This window comes from Scophthalmus maximus, chromosome 18, assembly GCF_022379125.1.
Source record: "Scophthalmus maximus strain ysfricsl-2021 chromosome 18, ASM2237912v1, whole genome shotgun sequence".
Lineage (NCBI taxonomy): Eukaryota > Metazoa > Chordata > Actinopteri > Pleuronectiformes > Scophthalmidae > Scophthalmus > Scophthalmus maximus.
The window spans coordinates 1,142,915-1,156,759 of NC_061532.1; the positions used below are offsets into that span (position 1 = coordinate 1,142,915).

At 41.6% G+C, this 13,845-nt stretch overlaps 1 protein-coding gene across 1 annotated transcript in view; it reads left to right on the plus strand.

Annotated features, from left to right (window-relative positions):
* Positions 1-3,442: 3,442 nt before the first annotated feature.
* The window catches only part of lama4 (laminin, alpha 4), a 29,793-nt gene continuing 19,390 nt past the window's right edge, over positions 3,443-13,845 (plus strand). The window contains exons 1-11 of the mRNA XM_035618004.2: positions 3,443-3,929; positions 8,948-9,049; positions 9,176-9,303; positions 9,396-9,476; positions 10,340-10,554; positions 11,048-11,148; positions 12,138-12,318; positions 12,774-12,857; positions 12,967-13,118; positions 13,281-13,391; positions 13,680-13,791. Coding sequence (XP_035473897.2) covers positions 3,822-3,929; positions 8,948-9,049; positions 9,176-9,303; positions 9,396-9,476; positions 10,340-10,554; positions 11,048-11,148; positions 12,138-12,318; positions 12,774-12,857; positions 12,967-13,118; positions 13,281-13,391; positions 13,680-13,791 — 1,375 coding nt within the window. The 5' untranslated portion in view covers positions 3,443-3,821. The remainder of the gene's footprint in view (positions 3,930-8,947; positions 9,050-9,175; positions 9,304-9,395; positions 9,477-10,339; positions 10,555-11,047; positions 11,149-12,137; positions 12,319-12,773; positions 12,858-12,966; positions 13,119-13,280; positions 13,392-13,679; positions 13,792-13,845) is intronic.

The following is a 13,845-nucleotide window of genomic DNA, read 5'->3' on the forward strand; positions in this document are numbered from 1 at the left end:
AAATTCTCCTGTAACTTTATCTCATCTGTTCTCTTGTGAGGTCCAAGCAGCTGACGTTCATCTACTTACTGTACTTATTTCTTCGCCCGAAGTGCTCGTTTTTCTATCAGTTGTCTTGGGAGAAGCCTAGACACGGACCAGATGATGGACTAAACGTACATTCGGGGAAATGCACAGAAAATTGCACAAGAGCTGCCAACATTCACATGTGTGATTTGTAGCACCCTAATCTGTTGGATCCGTTTTTGGTGAGGACACTTTATGTGAGCGGAGAGTCAGGCCTTAACATCACTCTCACATACTCCCTCCTCCTTCCATCTGTTTCTGATCAAGTCTCAGTGTTGACAGCTCCATACACTTCCCCCTGAGGAGGCAACTCACAAACCTGTGAGAGAAATTGTTTTGTGGTAGTGATGTGGTTGGAATGTTTATTCCCAAAGATAAAGAATTCTTCAAATCTGATATTAATACAGACTAGTCCTTAAAGACCGTGTGGTCCGGATGTAAGGGCACGATTTGATTCTGCATAGTTACATGTGTGGTGGATATTGATTGGCAAGCAGCCAATAGCGCTGAATGTGTGGCACCCCTGAGGCAGATTTAACAGAAACTAGCAGCTCAACATGGAAAGTCATGACTTCAACACCTAACCGATGAATCAGACAGTGAAGGTGTGAACAGTTGAAACCATTTACAGAAAGAGAATAGACAAGACAACGCACTATATATATATATATATATATATAATTATTTTTTTGATACATATTTTGACAGATAATTTGACATAAATGAAAATAAAAAACAGATGGACAGTATCAAAACACATTATGGGGACTTTAAGGTCTTTGTATTTCAGATTATCTATCAGTCTATTTGTCATATTGTGACAAACCTTTGTAAACATTTTGACTTGACATAATAGGACAACAACAGCTGGAAGCAGCATAGCATCAATTCGGTGCAGATTTCTAAAGTTGTCAGGTATGTGATCTATATTTCTGAAGCATGTTTGTTGATGAATTTTTTTAAATTTTCACTCATAATGATTGTGACCTTGTATGTGTGTGTGTAATTTTATTTTTTATTTCTGTATTTATTTGTCTTTTGAAAGTTGTGCTTGTGCTCTTCCTGGGGAGCTGTATTCCCAGTAAATGTGTATCCTTAAAGTGAGGAGGTGTTAGTTGTGATAGAGGTTATAGTTTTCTCTGGTATGTGTGGAGAGTGTAAGGAGACACTGCGGGCCAAGGGGAGAGGGCTGACTCTGGACTTTCTGACCTCCAGGGCCCACTCAGGGGAGGCCTCTCTACCCTGAGCTACAGCAGGATGAGAATGGGGCCATTTCCCATAACAGAGTAGAAATACATGTGATCATGGGGGTTGTTTAAAACTCACTTAGTATGTTTTTTGCCCCATCTGACTTGTTTTTATTGATCACTCAGTTTATTGATCAGGTTGAGTTTTTTTTTAATGAGTACATTGTTTTTATCATAATGGCCATAAAATACAAATACAAGACGTTACTTATAATATACTGGTTTTATCCTTTCATATGAATTTATTTTTTTATATTAACCATTGGAATATGAATATTGTCCAATCATATTTAAAACTACAAAAAATAAAGGAAACACTGTGGCTGTGACAAGGTTTAGTTGCACTCTACTTGTGTCAGATCATGTGATACTCACTCCTCTCCATGTTGTTTTTGGCTCGAAGGGCAGTGTTGCACTGTGCCATGCCTGCTGTATCACTCAGCTGCCAGAACCAGCAGTGGCCTTTGATCACATGAATGGCCTTAGCTGACTGCGTTTGCGAAGAAGACCACCCAGCACATTCCCATCCCTTTGTGGAGAAGTTAAGAAGACCATGCAACTGCTGTGAAAACTCCCCAATCCCTAAATACGGCCCTGGCCAGTGAGTGATCGCTGGTGTTTATGCTGTGCCTGTGCTGAGAATACCAATGTGCAGCGGGCCAAAAATGGAGAAGGGAAAAGTCGTCTTCATCTTAGTGAGCGGGTGAAGTAAACAGATTGTGGTACAGCAAAGCCTTACATCTGCTTACTGGTGGTTTGTGCGGTGCCATTTAAGTTGCCTGAAGGTGTTTTAGAAAAGCTAAAATTGCGCTCCAAACAACAGAGTTAGACTCTACAGTTTTTCCCAGGACAGTAAATTGAACTTTGTTATGATACCACCGTTTTTTCATAAGCAGATAAAGGACGGGGAAGGGTATGAGGGCAACATTACAGATGGTAGAGCTTCATTGGCTGGAAAAAGGATGGAATTTAAAGGTGATAATAGTTGAAGCGGGATTAAATATTCATTTGACCTCAGAAATTATTTCTGATACCATCTGCCATTATTAATGGAGCATAGTAGGGTTGTAGAAAATGCGCAAAATTGTCTTTTAGGATATGAAGGACTTTGACATGCACTTAGTGTCATACTATGGAAATTGACCGTTCGTCTGTTGCTGCGTGAACACCACTTCTCAGATAACAGTGTCTGATGATCAGCTTCTCTCATCAGACACTTCCCCCCAGGGGCTTTAGACGTACATGTTCTTCTCACACATACAGTGTATGTCCAACTGTGCTTACCCTTTTATAATTAGAAAAAAAGCTGCGGCGACATTATATTTGATATTTAACTACAAAAAGTGAGGCTGGTGTATGAGTTTGACTTGAACCCCGGTTCTGTTCAGAATAGCACATCTTGAGTTGCCTGGGGACTTGTTTTGCTGTGCATCTCTGCCATAGATAACTGGAATGTGACAACCTGTTTATTAGTCACTTGAGAGATATAACTTACGCATGGTCTTATGGGCTGGCATAACATAACGTGGACGTATTTGGAGCTGCTTACAACATGGACAGTCAACTGTCTGGACATGTGTGACAAGTCTGCTTGGAGTCATTAGTTTCAACAACTTTTTCACTGGATCCAGCAATTCACATCTGAGGGAACTAAGTTTTTAGACCCTGACAATACTCGGTTTGTGCAGGAAGGGTGACAATCAGGCTCTTCCTTTTATGAGCCTCATATAATGGCCATAAATTTAGCAGCTATTGATGGTCTGAGCTTGGAAAACAAACAAAAGCTCATGTCTGAGGCTTTGAGGTGGATGTGGAGCTGTACCGGGATATCACAGCAGCTGTTTCTTTTCCGCCTGCAGAGAACAGAGTGAGTGCTGAAGCTTTAAACCCTCTGCCAACCCTGGCCGGACAGGGGGGAAGGGGAGGGGGTGGAGGAGTGTGTGTGTGTGTGTGTGTGGGGGGGGGGGGGGGTTGTGTTGCCTGTTGAGCCCAAGGTGAAAGGTTTCCACAGACCTGCAAATGGAGACGAGGACCTAACATACAATCTGACTTTGCCAGTCCAGGTTGTTGGGGTGTGGGGTGGTGTGTGTGTGTGTGTTGGGGGGATGGCCGAAGCCAGAGACAGAAGCCCTCTGTTGCTCATTTGACTCTGTCATTCTTCCTCTCTTTTCTCTCCCCCTCTCACTCTTTCCCTCAGTTTCCAGCCTTCCCATCTGTTTGTGATTTAGGCACAGGCTCAGGGGAGAGGCAAGTCCGCTAGGGGAGAGGAGTCAGGGCAGGGAGGGAGGGAGAGAAAGGGAGGAAGTCCACACAAGTTTGTTTTACAGGACTCAGCTCAGGCTGGGACTACAGGCGCAGCTGCATCTGGAGGTCGGAGCAGCAGGAAAGTGAAGCCAACGGGTGCAGCCGAACAAGAGGAGCTGCCCAGAGGCTTTCCTACGGCCAGGACAAAGACAGAAACAGAGACAGAAAGGGGGGATCAGTGCTCCACTGGGCAAAAACACAAATATGGCTGCTAAATCTCTGTCCTGCCTTTGCCTTCTCTGCATCCTCATAGTGACGGCCTATCCAACTTCTGCCGCCAGGCTTGGGGAACAGCAACAGTCGGTGTTGACAGTAAGACAGATTTGGTTTTCTTCATTTTTGGTTGTTACACTGTGCACGCTAGCACAGCTATACCTTTTTGTTTTCACATACTGTACATGTACTGAATGTAATGGCAAAAAATTATCAAGTACACAAATGTTAAGGTGAAAGGAAATGTCAACGTCTTGTGAGAGATTATTTGTGGCTGTCTGGAGAGCTCTCTGAGGACTTGTGTCAGTGTTGTGACTTGGCGACATGTAGACTCTGTCTGGACTTCACCGTGCTTTGTGTACATGCATGTGTGTGTTTGTGTCACCAGAGGTACCCCAAGGCCGAAGCTTAGATGGGCTCTGAGTTTACTCTCTCCACTGTCATGCCCCTCCCTGACAGTTCCCTAATGGAAACCAGCTGCCCAATGTTGAGCAACACTCCAGAGAGAAAAGACAGACAGAGAAAGAGAACAATAGAGACTAAGGGCATGAGAAGCCATACATGAGTGTTGGCACATAGGCCACTGTTCCCTTAGCTTTGTATCGCTCAAATGGATAAAGGGTCAGAGGCCAAACAATTTTCATTCCATAAAATTTAAATCTTGCCATATTGTTCAATTCTGAGTCCATCTAAAGTTATAATCTCTAATTAAATCAAACCCATTTTTGCAATGGAACATATTTTGCATACTGTAACCACATCCTCAACTGGTACCTAAATTGATGCTTGCAAATCAGCCTAATCTACATGATTTAAATTGCATCCACATGCAGAATAGAAAATCAAAATGCACATTAAGATAATGTGATCCCATTCCAAAGAAACTCTGCAACATGTATCATTAAAACAAAATTGCCACTATCATAAAAGTGTCTCCTTCATTTATCATCCAATTCAGTACCCTAACAAACTACTTTATGATTCTGCACCTCAGGATTTCCATTTAATCACTTGACTGGTTCATTTGAAAGCCTTGTCTATCAGTAGGCCTAGGGTTGTTGCCATTCACTCAATCTGAGCAGACAATAAAACACAAAAATCCCAGCCCTTATGGGCAAATGCATGCAAAAAATCTGAAGAAACAAAAAAAAATATCCTGACTCTCTGATCTATGGCGTGATTGACTGGATGACAGCCTCTCTTGTACAGTTGATTCGGTGTCTACATTCTTGTATACTGTACATGGGCTAGCTGCCTGTAGCTGCAAATGAATAGAACAAGATGCCAGGCCACATATACTACTAGAACTTTATGGTTTTGCAGAAATGTTCTTTTATGCTGTGACTTTTCTTATGTGGTTGCTATGGATGCTTTTGAGGATGATTTATATCCACTGGGCCCGTAGAACTGCACAGAGGAGCCACAACTCTTGTGAGTGGCTATGTAATAACTTTTCTCTGAAGTGATCTGTACAAAGAAACATCCCGGCAAAATACGCAGTGGGTCAAAAATGTCAAAGAGAATGTTGACTCATACAATCCCCAAACAAGGCAATGCTAAACCAGAGCAAAACTTTTCAGATGCAGATGTATTTCTCACTGAGCTCTCTGAGTTCGTGATCCCCTGAGAGCAGGCCTCACCCCTGCAGTCAGACTGTCTGTGCAGTTATTGAATTAGGATGAGATTCTCATGACCCAGGATCTGTTCCATACTGAGGGCGTTAGGAGGAGTTAGCGTGACTAAATCCAGTGTCTGAACCCTTCTTCAATGTCAGTGTAAGTACAGCAGCCAGCTCCACTTGGGAAACTAAGCGGAAATGAGACTCACCCTTCAATCCTCAACACTTAATCCACTTAATTCTCCCCCTGTTGAAAAATTCTGTTGAGAGTTGAAGCAGAGGTCTACAGTAAAATTCACAAACAAACAAGCACAGGACCAATTACAATTAGAAGTTTGCCTTATAAAACAACATTTTAGAGATACAACTGTCCACACACACTCCAGAGAGGGTATGGATGCACAGTTTTGAAGCTACATGAGCGGAGTGTGTTGATTTTGGACATCAGTCATCTGAGTTTTTGTGGTTGATAGAAGCTCTATTTGTTTAGCTCTAAATCTGAAAACAGAGATGGAGTCCAAAGGTCAACCGTACAAGCAGGAAATACTGTACACTGATAACTAGTTTGAGAGCAGAACAGGGAATGAATCACTGGAAGAGGCAGCTTCACATGAAGACTGTGAGAGACTGCATAACATGTTGAATGTCATCTTTGTTCTGTACTGTAGTGGGTACATTGCGAGGGCCACAGAAATAGTTCACATAACTCAGTGTGGTCACGGATGGCCAAAGGGTCCTGATTTTAAAACTATGAGATAAGAGGGAGGACCACCATGTTTAAAAATCCTATTCAAAGTTTCATATCCATTCAGATTTTTTACTGCCCTAAACACTAAAACAATAATTTAGCCACTACTTTTTTACTCTGTATTAAGTCTCCACCAACAAAATGTTTTTTTGGGCTGCTTAAATGCCCTGCTATGTTCATCAGATAGTCACTGATGGATGGACGGCTAACATGCAGTGGGTTTATCAGAGTTTTGACCACACAGGAGCATTAGGTGCATGAATAAACTGGTGTTTGACAAGAAGAAGATCAGACACCTTCCCACTTTTCCGTTCATGTTTAAAATAAAGAAACAAGACATCGCGTGTTAATTAATGAGTCAAATGATTTCGAGTCAAATGTTGGTATTTTAAACTTCAAACAGTGTGAGGCTTGATTTTCTCCACTCATTTTTGTCTCTATCAGTTCACCACATTGTGACTCCAGCTTTACACTGAAAAAAAGAAGCAACCAGCTAAGCATATTTTGAAGGGATGTTGAACTAGTCCATTTAAGATAAACCTTTATCTTTTATTGGTCCCACAGGGAAGTAGCAGTAATAAATGTGAAAAATAAAAATAAGAACAATGTGAAAAATAGCAATTTTATAATGTAAAAATATTAATGATTATATACATTGTTAACCTGATTGCACATCTATTAAAATTGCACATATAGATATTATTCTTTTTAGGTCTGAAACATGGACAGAAAAAAAAAATGTTGTTCCACTAGCTGCTTGGTTGTATACTTGAGATGCATTCCTCAGATTTTAGAGGGGTCTGCATCCTACTTCTACACCATCTGCTCGATCTCGCTCCAACCCTAAACTCGCTGTCCTCTACTACCCTGTCCTGTATACACACCACAGCTGTTAGACCCATCACCAACTGTCACACAGCTAGGCCTGAACCATTTCAAAACTCCTTTAAGTGGCTTAACAAATGGTAAATAGCACCGGATCTCTGTGGTTTTCCCATAAGTGGTTTGTAACTCCTAATGGCTCAGACCACCATTTGGACATATGGCTATATCTTCTGCCTCCCATTTGCATCACCAGATTTGTGTTTACATGAAGAGTTCACACGCCTACTGATGGATAGGTCTTGTATCAGTGCATGTACACTGTGGGTAGGGGAAACCCCCAGGAAATGGGTCTGCAACAAAACTAAGTGCTGCTGTTCACAGGATGTTTCCCAATATCTGACTACAAAAGCATGTCTTTGTGTCACTGCTCAACTGTGAATTAATCAGAGGGAAATATGAATCCCATGAAGGCATGCTGTACTGTATGTCTGGGGAATGTTCCATCTTCTGGCTCACAGCATCAATGTCCAGTAGACTGAGTGGAACAAGGAGGTCAAAGTATGGAGTTCTTACAGACTGCTGCTATTGTGCCCTTGTATGCCTCATTGAATGGGGCTGCTTCGAATGCTCTATTAGGTTCAAAGGAGTGTGTGTAGGGTAAGGGGTTACAGTATGCATTATTGTATGTCAGTGAATGTCCTTGCATCTAATATAAGATAAGAGGGTGTGTGTGTGTGTGTATGTGTGTGAGTGTGGATGTGGGGGGGCTACGGCTGTGAACTCTGACATCACAGCATCCTGAGAAACTCTGGTGAACAAACACTGGACAGGATGTTAATGGGAGGGAACCGTAGCATTTCAGAACAGTTTCCTCACAACTCACTTTGTGCAGTTTTTAGATTTTAAAAAAACAGCTTAAAATTAAATGATTGTCAGAGATACATTGATACAATAGCAGGTTTTTTTCAGGTGTGTCATCACTACATTATATTATATATACATATATTGTATTTCTAAAAAGATTCCCCATTTACCATCTACACTACGTATAGATATTGTGCTGTCAAACATATGTAAACTTTATATGTGTTCTAATTTACTTGGTAAATTACTTTCGCCTCTATGTATCAAGGAGCTTCAAAACAAAACATTAAAAGTATAAGTCAGTCAAGACAGTGTCTGGCTCTGGCTTAGGCCCCCCCCACCCATATGGGCCCCTGGGCCTGTGTGTGGTGTTCAGTATTCTGTGTGATTTGCAATACCATGGGTAATAAGTGAATTTTGAAAAGTTTAGCAGATTTGCTCGACCAAGTTTAGATTAGAAAATACAGAATTTGGTAGTTTTTGCATGGATACGCACTTTGGTCAGGAATACTTGGTTTCAAATTGTGTGCCTGTCTGTTTCAGAATAAGAGATCCATCAATGAATTTCCTCTGCCTTCATTTTTCTTATTCTTCTCTTCATGTGCTGAGGTGTTTGTTTGAGGATTATTTCCCAGTCTTCTTTACCAGGATGGGGCTTGCTCAGGACCTGTAATCCCACTGAGACATTCATCTGTATGTTGGGACTAGTCAAATAAACCTGACTATACTTGATCATTGTCCACTGCAATATTTTTTGTCACCTACGATTGGGACCTAATTATGGTAATGTTGGTCAGTCAACACCCCTTAAGAGAAATTGAAAATATTTGTTACCAAGAAATATGAAATTCAAATGGATATTGTTACATGGTGTATATTGAGTTCATTCAGGCTCACCAGAGGATGTGTCCTTTGACACTTCATGATCTTTCTTTTCGTGCCATCCTTGGGACAAAATACCAATTTCAAAATCTAGAGGCTGCAGATGGAGCCACCTCATTTTTGTGTGTTTTTCTGTTTTTCTGTCTACAGTAAGCATGTATATTTCTGTCCCCACTGCAGGTGTGTGCGAAGGGATTTTTCCTCAGTGAGCAAAACATATGCTTACCATGTAACTGTAAAGGCCACGCTGACTCATGTGAAGACATCACCGGCGTTTGTATAGTAAGTGTTCCATTCTGATTATGATTTAATTTACCAACTACTTCATTAATTTTGCCAAAACCGTCTAATATATGGTTTGAATATTGTGAGAAGTAAGGTGCAATAATCCTAATGTTTCCCTTTCAGAATTGCAGGGAGCACAGTACAGGTGATTTCTGTGAAATGTGTGAAGATGGTTACATGCTGGCTCCCAGCATGGACCGACGCCACACCTGCAGACCTTGCGCCTGCCCCCTCTCAGTCCCCTCCAACAAGTCAGTCAGTCACTTCACGTTTGTTGTTTGTTGCTGTGTGTTGGTAAGCAGAGTGTAATCCCTGAAATACTTTCCCCTGTGTCCGGCCACAGCTTTGCAGAGCGCTGTGACAAAGGAGGTGCCATTCTGAGGTGCAAGTGCCAAGAAGGCTATGCTGGACATCTTTGTGAGAGGTCAGTGTTGACAAAGCATCAAACAACCAATCAAGAAGTTTTCATGTATAAATTGAAACAATAAATTACAATAAATTGCTCGCATCATGTGGCATATAAATTGCCTAGTGATATCAAGCAACATATTTTTGTAATGCTTCATGGGGAAATCATAATGCATTAATATTAACAAGTTTGAAGATTCAAGCTCTGACTGTAATTCATCAGTGAACATGATAATTTCAATAACAAAACTTCCATAATGATTGATATGCAGACTTGATGGTTGATAATGAAGTAAGTTTTAATCTAGAACTAAACTGTACCTCCACCAAAAAATTAAGATCTATTTGTTGTAAAACATTAATATATTTGTACATGAAGTTTTGTAAATCTGCATCTTCTCCAAAATGTAATGGGTTCTTCTCAAGCCCAGGCCCCTTCCCTCCACCAAGTTTGGTGGAAATCTGTGCAGTCATTTTTGCGTTATGCTACAGTTAAACCAACCAACCAACCAACCAACCAAACAAACAAACAAACCTCCTTGACGGAGATAATAACAGTTTTACTAAATACTTTATGGACCTATTACTTTCTTTGCCTTATTAGAAAGTGGCACTGTAAATTGCCAAAAAGCCTGTGTTATGTTCCTAAGGAGTCCAGGGGACAAATGGAGTCTCACTAAAAATTAACCCAGGGGGAAAAAAAGTACAAATGAGGAAATTCCTCAACAAATTAGTTAATAATAATTAGACAAGGAGAGAAGCTGATTAAGAAACCTCACCACAAAGGAGAATGAGAATGTCCAAAGGTGGATTTATCCTTCAATTGTTCATTGCACGAGACAATGATATTGTCAGTCATCTGCAGTTCTCCCTATCCAGGTGTGCCCCGGGTTACTATGGCAACCCCATGGCGATCGGTAATTCTTGTAAGAGGTGCGACTGCAATGGCAACTCCGACCCCAACCTGATCTTCAATGAGTGCCACAACGTGACGGGTGACTGCCAGCACTGCTGGGGAAACACCGCCGGTGCCAACTGTGAGAGGTGCGCCCCAGGTTTCTATGGCGACGCCATCAGTGCCAAGAACTGCAGAGGTAGGGGCAACGAGCTAACTCCTACATCTTTAACCTTCATTCGAGAGATGTTAATTCTATACTTTCAAGCCTTAGATGATAGGAGGCTATTGCTGTTGTTGCTACACACAGCAAGATGTATGATGAAGGCCGGAAAAGTCATTTAGTTTGTTAACACAGTTGCTCTGGCTGATATTTGGTCAGTGACAGCAGTTCAGCATTCTTCCAGGTCAGTGTTGGATATTAAGTTCCACTATGTTTGAGCCGAAATGTGAATAGTGTTAATGAATATTTAATTCGTTAACAGTTGAGCAATATCAAATTAATGACATGTGTACCAGACATTTTAATGGCTTTGTACATGTGGTCTGTTTGTGATGTTCAGTGGAAAAATAAGACAATCAGGATCAAAGTCTAGATTATGCCTTTCGAGCAAGTCCAAAAATAACCATGCTCGTGACATCATTTGACCTCTGATGTTCTCATCACTGCATGTGTCCCGTGTCTGTCCCAGAGTGCGTGTGCAATAAATGTGGCACCTCTTCATGTGACGACAGGACAGGAGTGTGTCACTGCAAACCAGGTGTCACTGGACGACTCTGCGACCGGTGTGAGGTGAGCAAGATCTCATGACTCTGCACAGTTACACTGATATCTCTTCTGGGAGACTCTGTGTGAAGGGTTCAGGGATGAGGTGGAGGTTTATTACAACCCAGGTATTCTCATCGTTAACTTCAGAGATTTGTGAATGTAGCATCTTCACTAAAAAGAATAACCTCATTAAAAATTCAGGTTAACCAAAAATATTTGGACGAGTCAACTGGTGAACAGTTAAAGAAGTTAAAGAAGTTTTTTTGATGAAAATGTTTATTCTAAAAAATTTTGTCTTGAAACACAAGTAATAACAGAGAGTTTTTTTTTCTCTTTTAAAGTCGAAGAACTTTAACTCAAAGTGGTGAAAGGATTTCAAGTTGTAGGTGAAGCTTAATGAGTTGTAAGGAGTTGAGGTGTAGACAGAAGTGAAAGCACAGTATTGCTCGCTGGTTGAAATGTCAGTTGCAGTGGAAGTGCTTAGGATAGGTGTCATGCATGTTTCAGTCAAGCATTGACAGCTTGACTTTTGCTGTATAAGAGCTGAGAGTAGTTAAACTGTTAAACTTTCGAGAGCAGAACATGGAAGAAACTAAAAAGTCACTTTATGAAAAAGCTTTATTTGGTAGAAGAAAAAAAAGGTGTATGGTGAAATGATAACACAAACTGTCACAAAACATCCAGCAGCACCAAGTTTATTGCCAAATTAGACCACGGATCCACTCTGTAGTTTGGTGTGCGCTTAGTTTCCCTGTGTTACCAACTTATCTAAACCAGTCCAGCTATCAGAGTGTTTCTAACCAGACTTTGTTCTACTGTCACTGTGTTCTCAGCTGACCATAATAACTTTTGTGTGCATGAAGTTATCCTTATTTGGGAACAAATGGTGGCCAAAATGAAACCAGCTGAAACAGACCAAATTCATCCTGTAAATGACTCAAGACAGTGTTTCAAAATGAACTTAAACCGGCAGATGCTGGGATCTAACAGTGCTTTTCATTCATGTAATCTAGGAGGGCTACTCTGGTTTCTCCAGCTGTCAGGGTTGTCGGAGGTGTGAATGCGGGCCAGCTTCCATTCGCTCCACCTGCCATCCTCTCACCCTCAGCTGCCCGTGCCGCCCGGGCGCCGGTGGGCGTTACTGTGAGCGCTGCCTCCCAGGTTACTGGGACTACAGCCTGTCCGGCTGCCAGAGTAAGTCATCCGTCTGTCACAAGGCCTGTCTATTACTCTTTTGAATAAAACGCCCCCAGACATTCAATGCTGTTAACTCTTTCCCAGAGAAAGAAAGCCGTACTGAGGGTTCACATTCCCACACTCACTAACACAGTAGTGCACATGATGTCAGAGAAGCATCTGCTGAGAGCTGTGACCCTGTGGCCGGAGACTCTCTGCGGAGAGGCGGATGACTTCACCATGCAACCCAAATCTACAGTATATGCACAGACAGCTGCTTAAACCATCAGTCCCACACAAGAGAGGCCACAAGACAGATGTGCAGGCCTGATGCCAAGATACCATCTGTGGGTCCTAATATATATTTGAGAACTGCACTGAACTATTTCCAGCTGGTCAAGAACTGAAAGTGCTGCGCAGAACTTTCTGTCCAACACTGTATGATTAAATGCTTATGCATCTGTTTTTTATAGAGTGCGACTGTGAGAGCGGCCACTGTGATATGCATACAGGAGAGTGCCTGTCAGAAGCTGCAACAGTCAACCTGTGCAACATCAGTAAGTAGAGTTCTCAACTATAGCAGAGACTGCACAACAGCAGGACAAAAGGCGGTTTGTATTATTTGTTTGAAATAGTTTGAAATTCACATTTCTTCCCTGGTTGTAGGTTGTGATGAGTGCATTTGGCATCTGATTGGGGACTTGCGTCTGTCCAATAAAACACTTGACCAGCTGAAAGTTGGAGTGTTGAATATCTCCACTGGAGCTGCTGCTAACGACAGGCTCAAATACTACAACTACACAGCACATCGACTGCAGGTACATGTACATTAATGCAGATCAGTCCAAAAAATATGAATACAGTATGTATAAGGGGTTTAAAAAAAATTAAGGTTGCACTTATCAATGCTTTGAGATTTCCACCATTGCTGATTAATTATAATGCGATCCGATGAATGACTGGAGTTGCTTTGCTTCCAGACTCAGTTTCAAGGCTGGAGGAACAAGTCATCTGCAATGAAGGCGCAGACTGGGGAGCTGGAGGAGGCCACAGAGTCTGTGGTTTTAGACATCAAACAGCTGGGAGAATCGGTCAGCGAAGTCGCTCATCTATTTCATTTAATGCACATTTAAGAAGTCCCTGCAGGGTTTTAGAATATTAAGCCAATGTTTGTCAGTAGATAAGTGCTGCAACTGTTCCTACTCGTCTTTATCCCAAACGAGATAAAAATAATTTTGCAGAATACAGATACAGAATATTGATGAACTCTTTCTCTAAACTACAGGAATTTGAAGCTTATGTAGACTTGTATCTTCCTGGTTTTTAAAAAATACGTATTCCAATAGAGCTCACTGATTAGTTTGTGTGGTGATTTTCAGGAGAGCGTGGTGATGACTTTGGGGAACAGGCTGGATAACGCCACTCTAGAGACCTTAACCCTGGCTGAGCAGCTCAGCACAAACCTCACTGATCTCAACATTCGCATCGAAGGTGCTGTTCTGTTCCAATATTCAACACACATTTTGTATTATCAGTGTTGTGTGC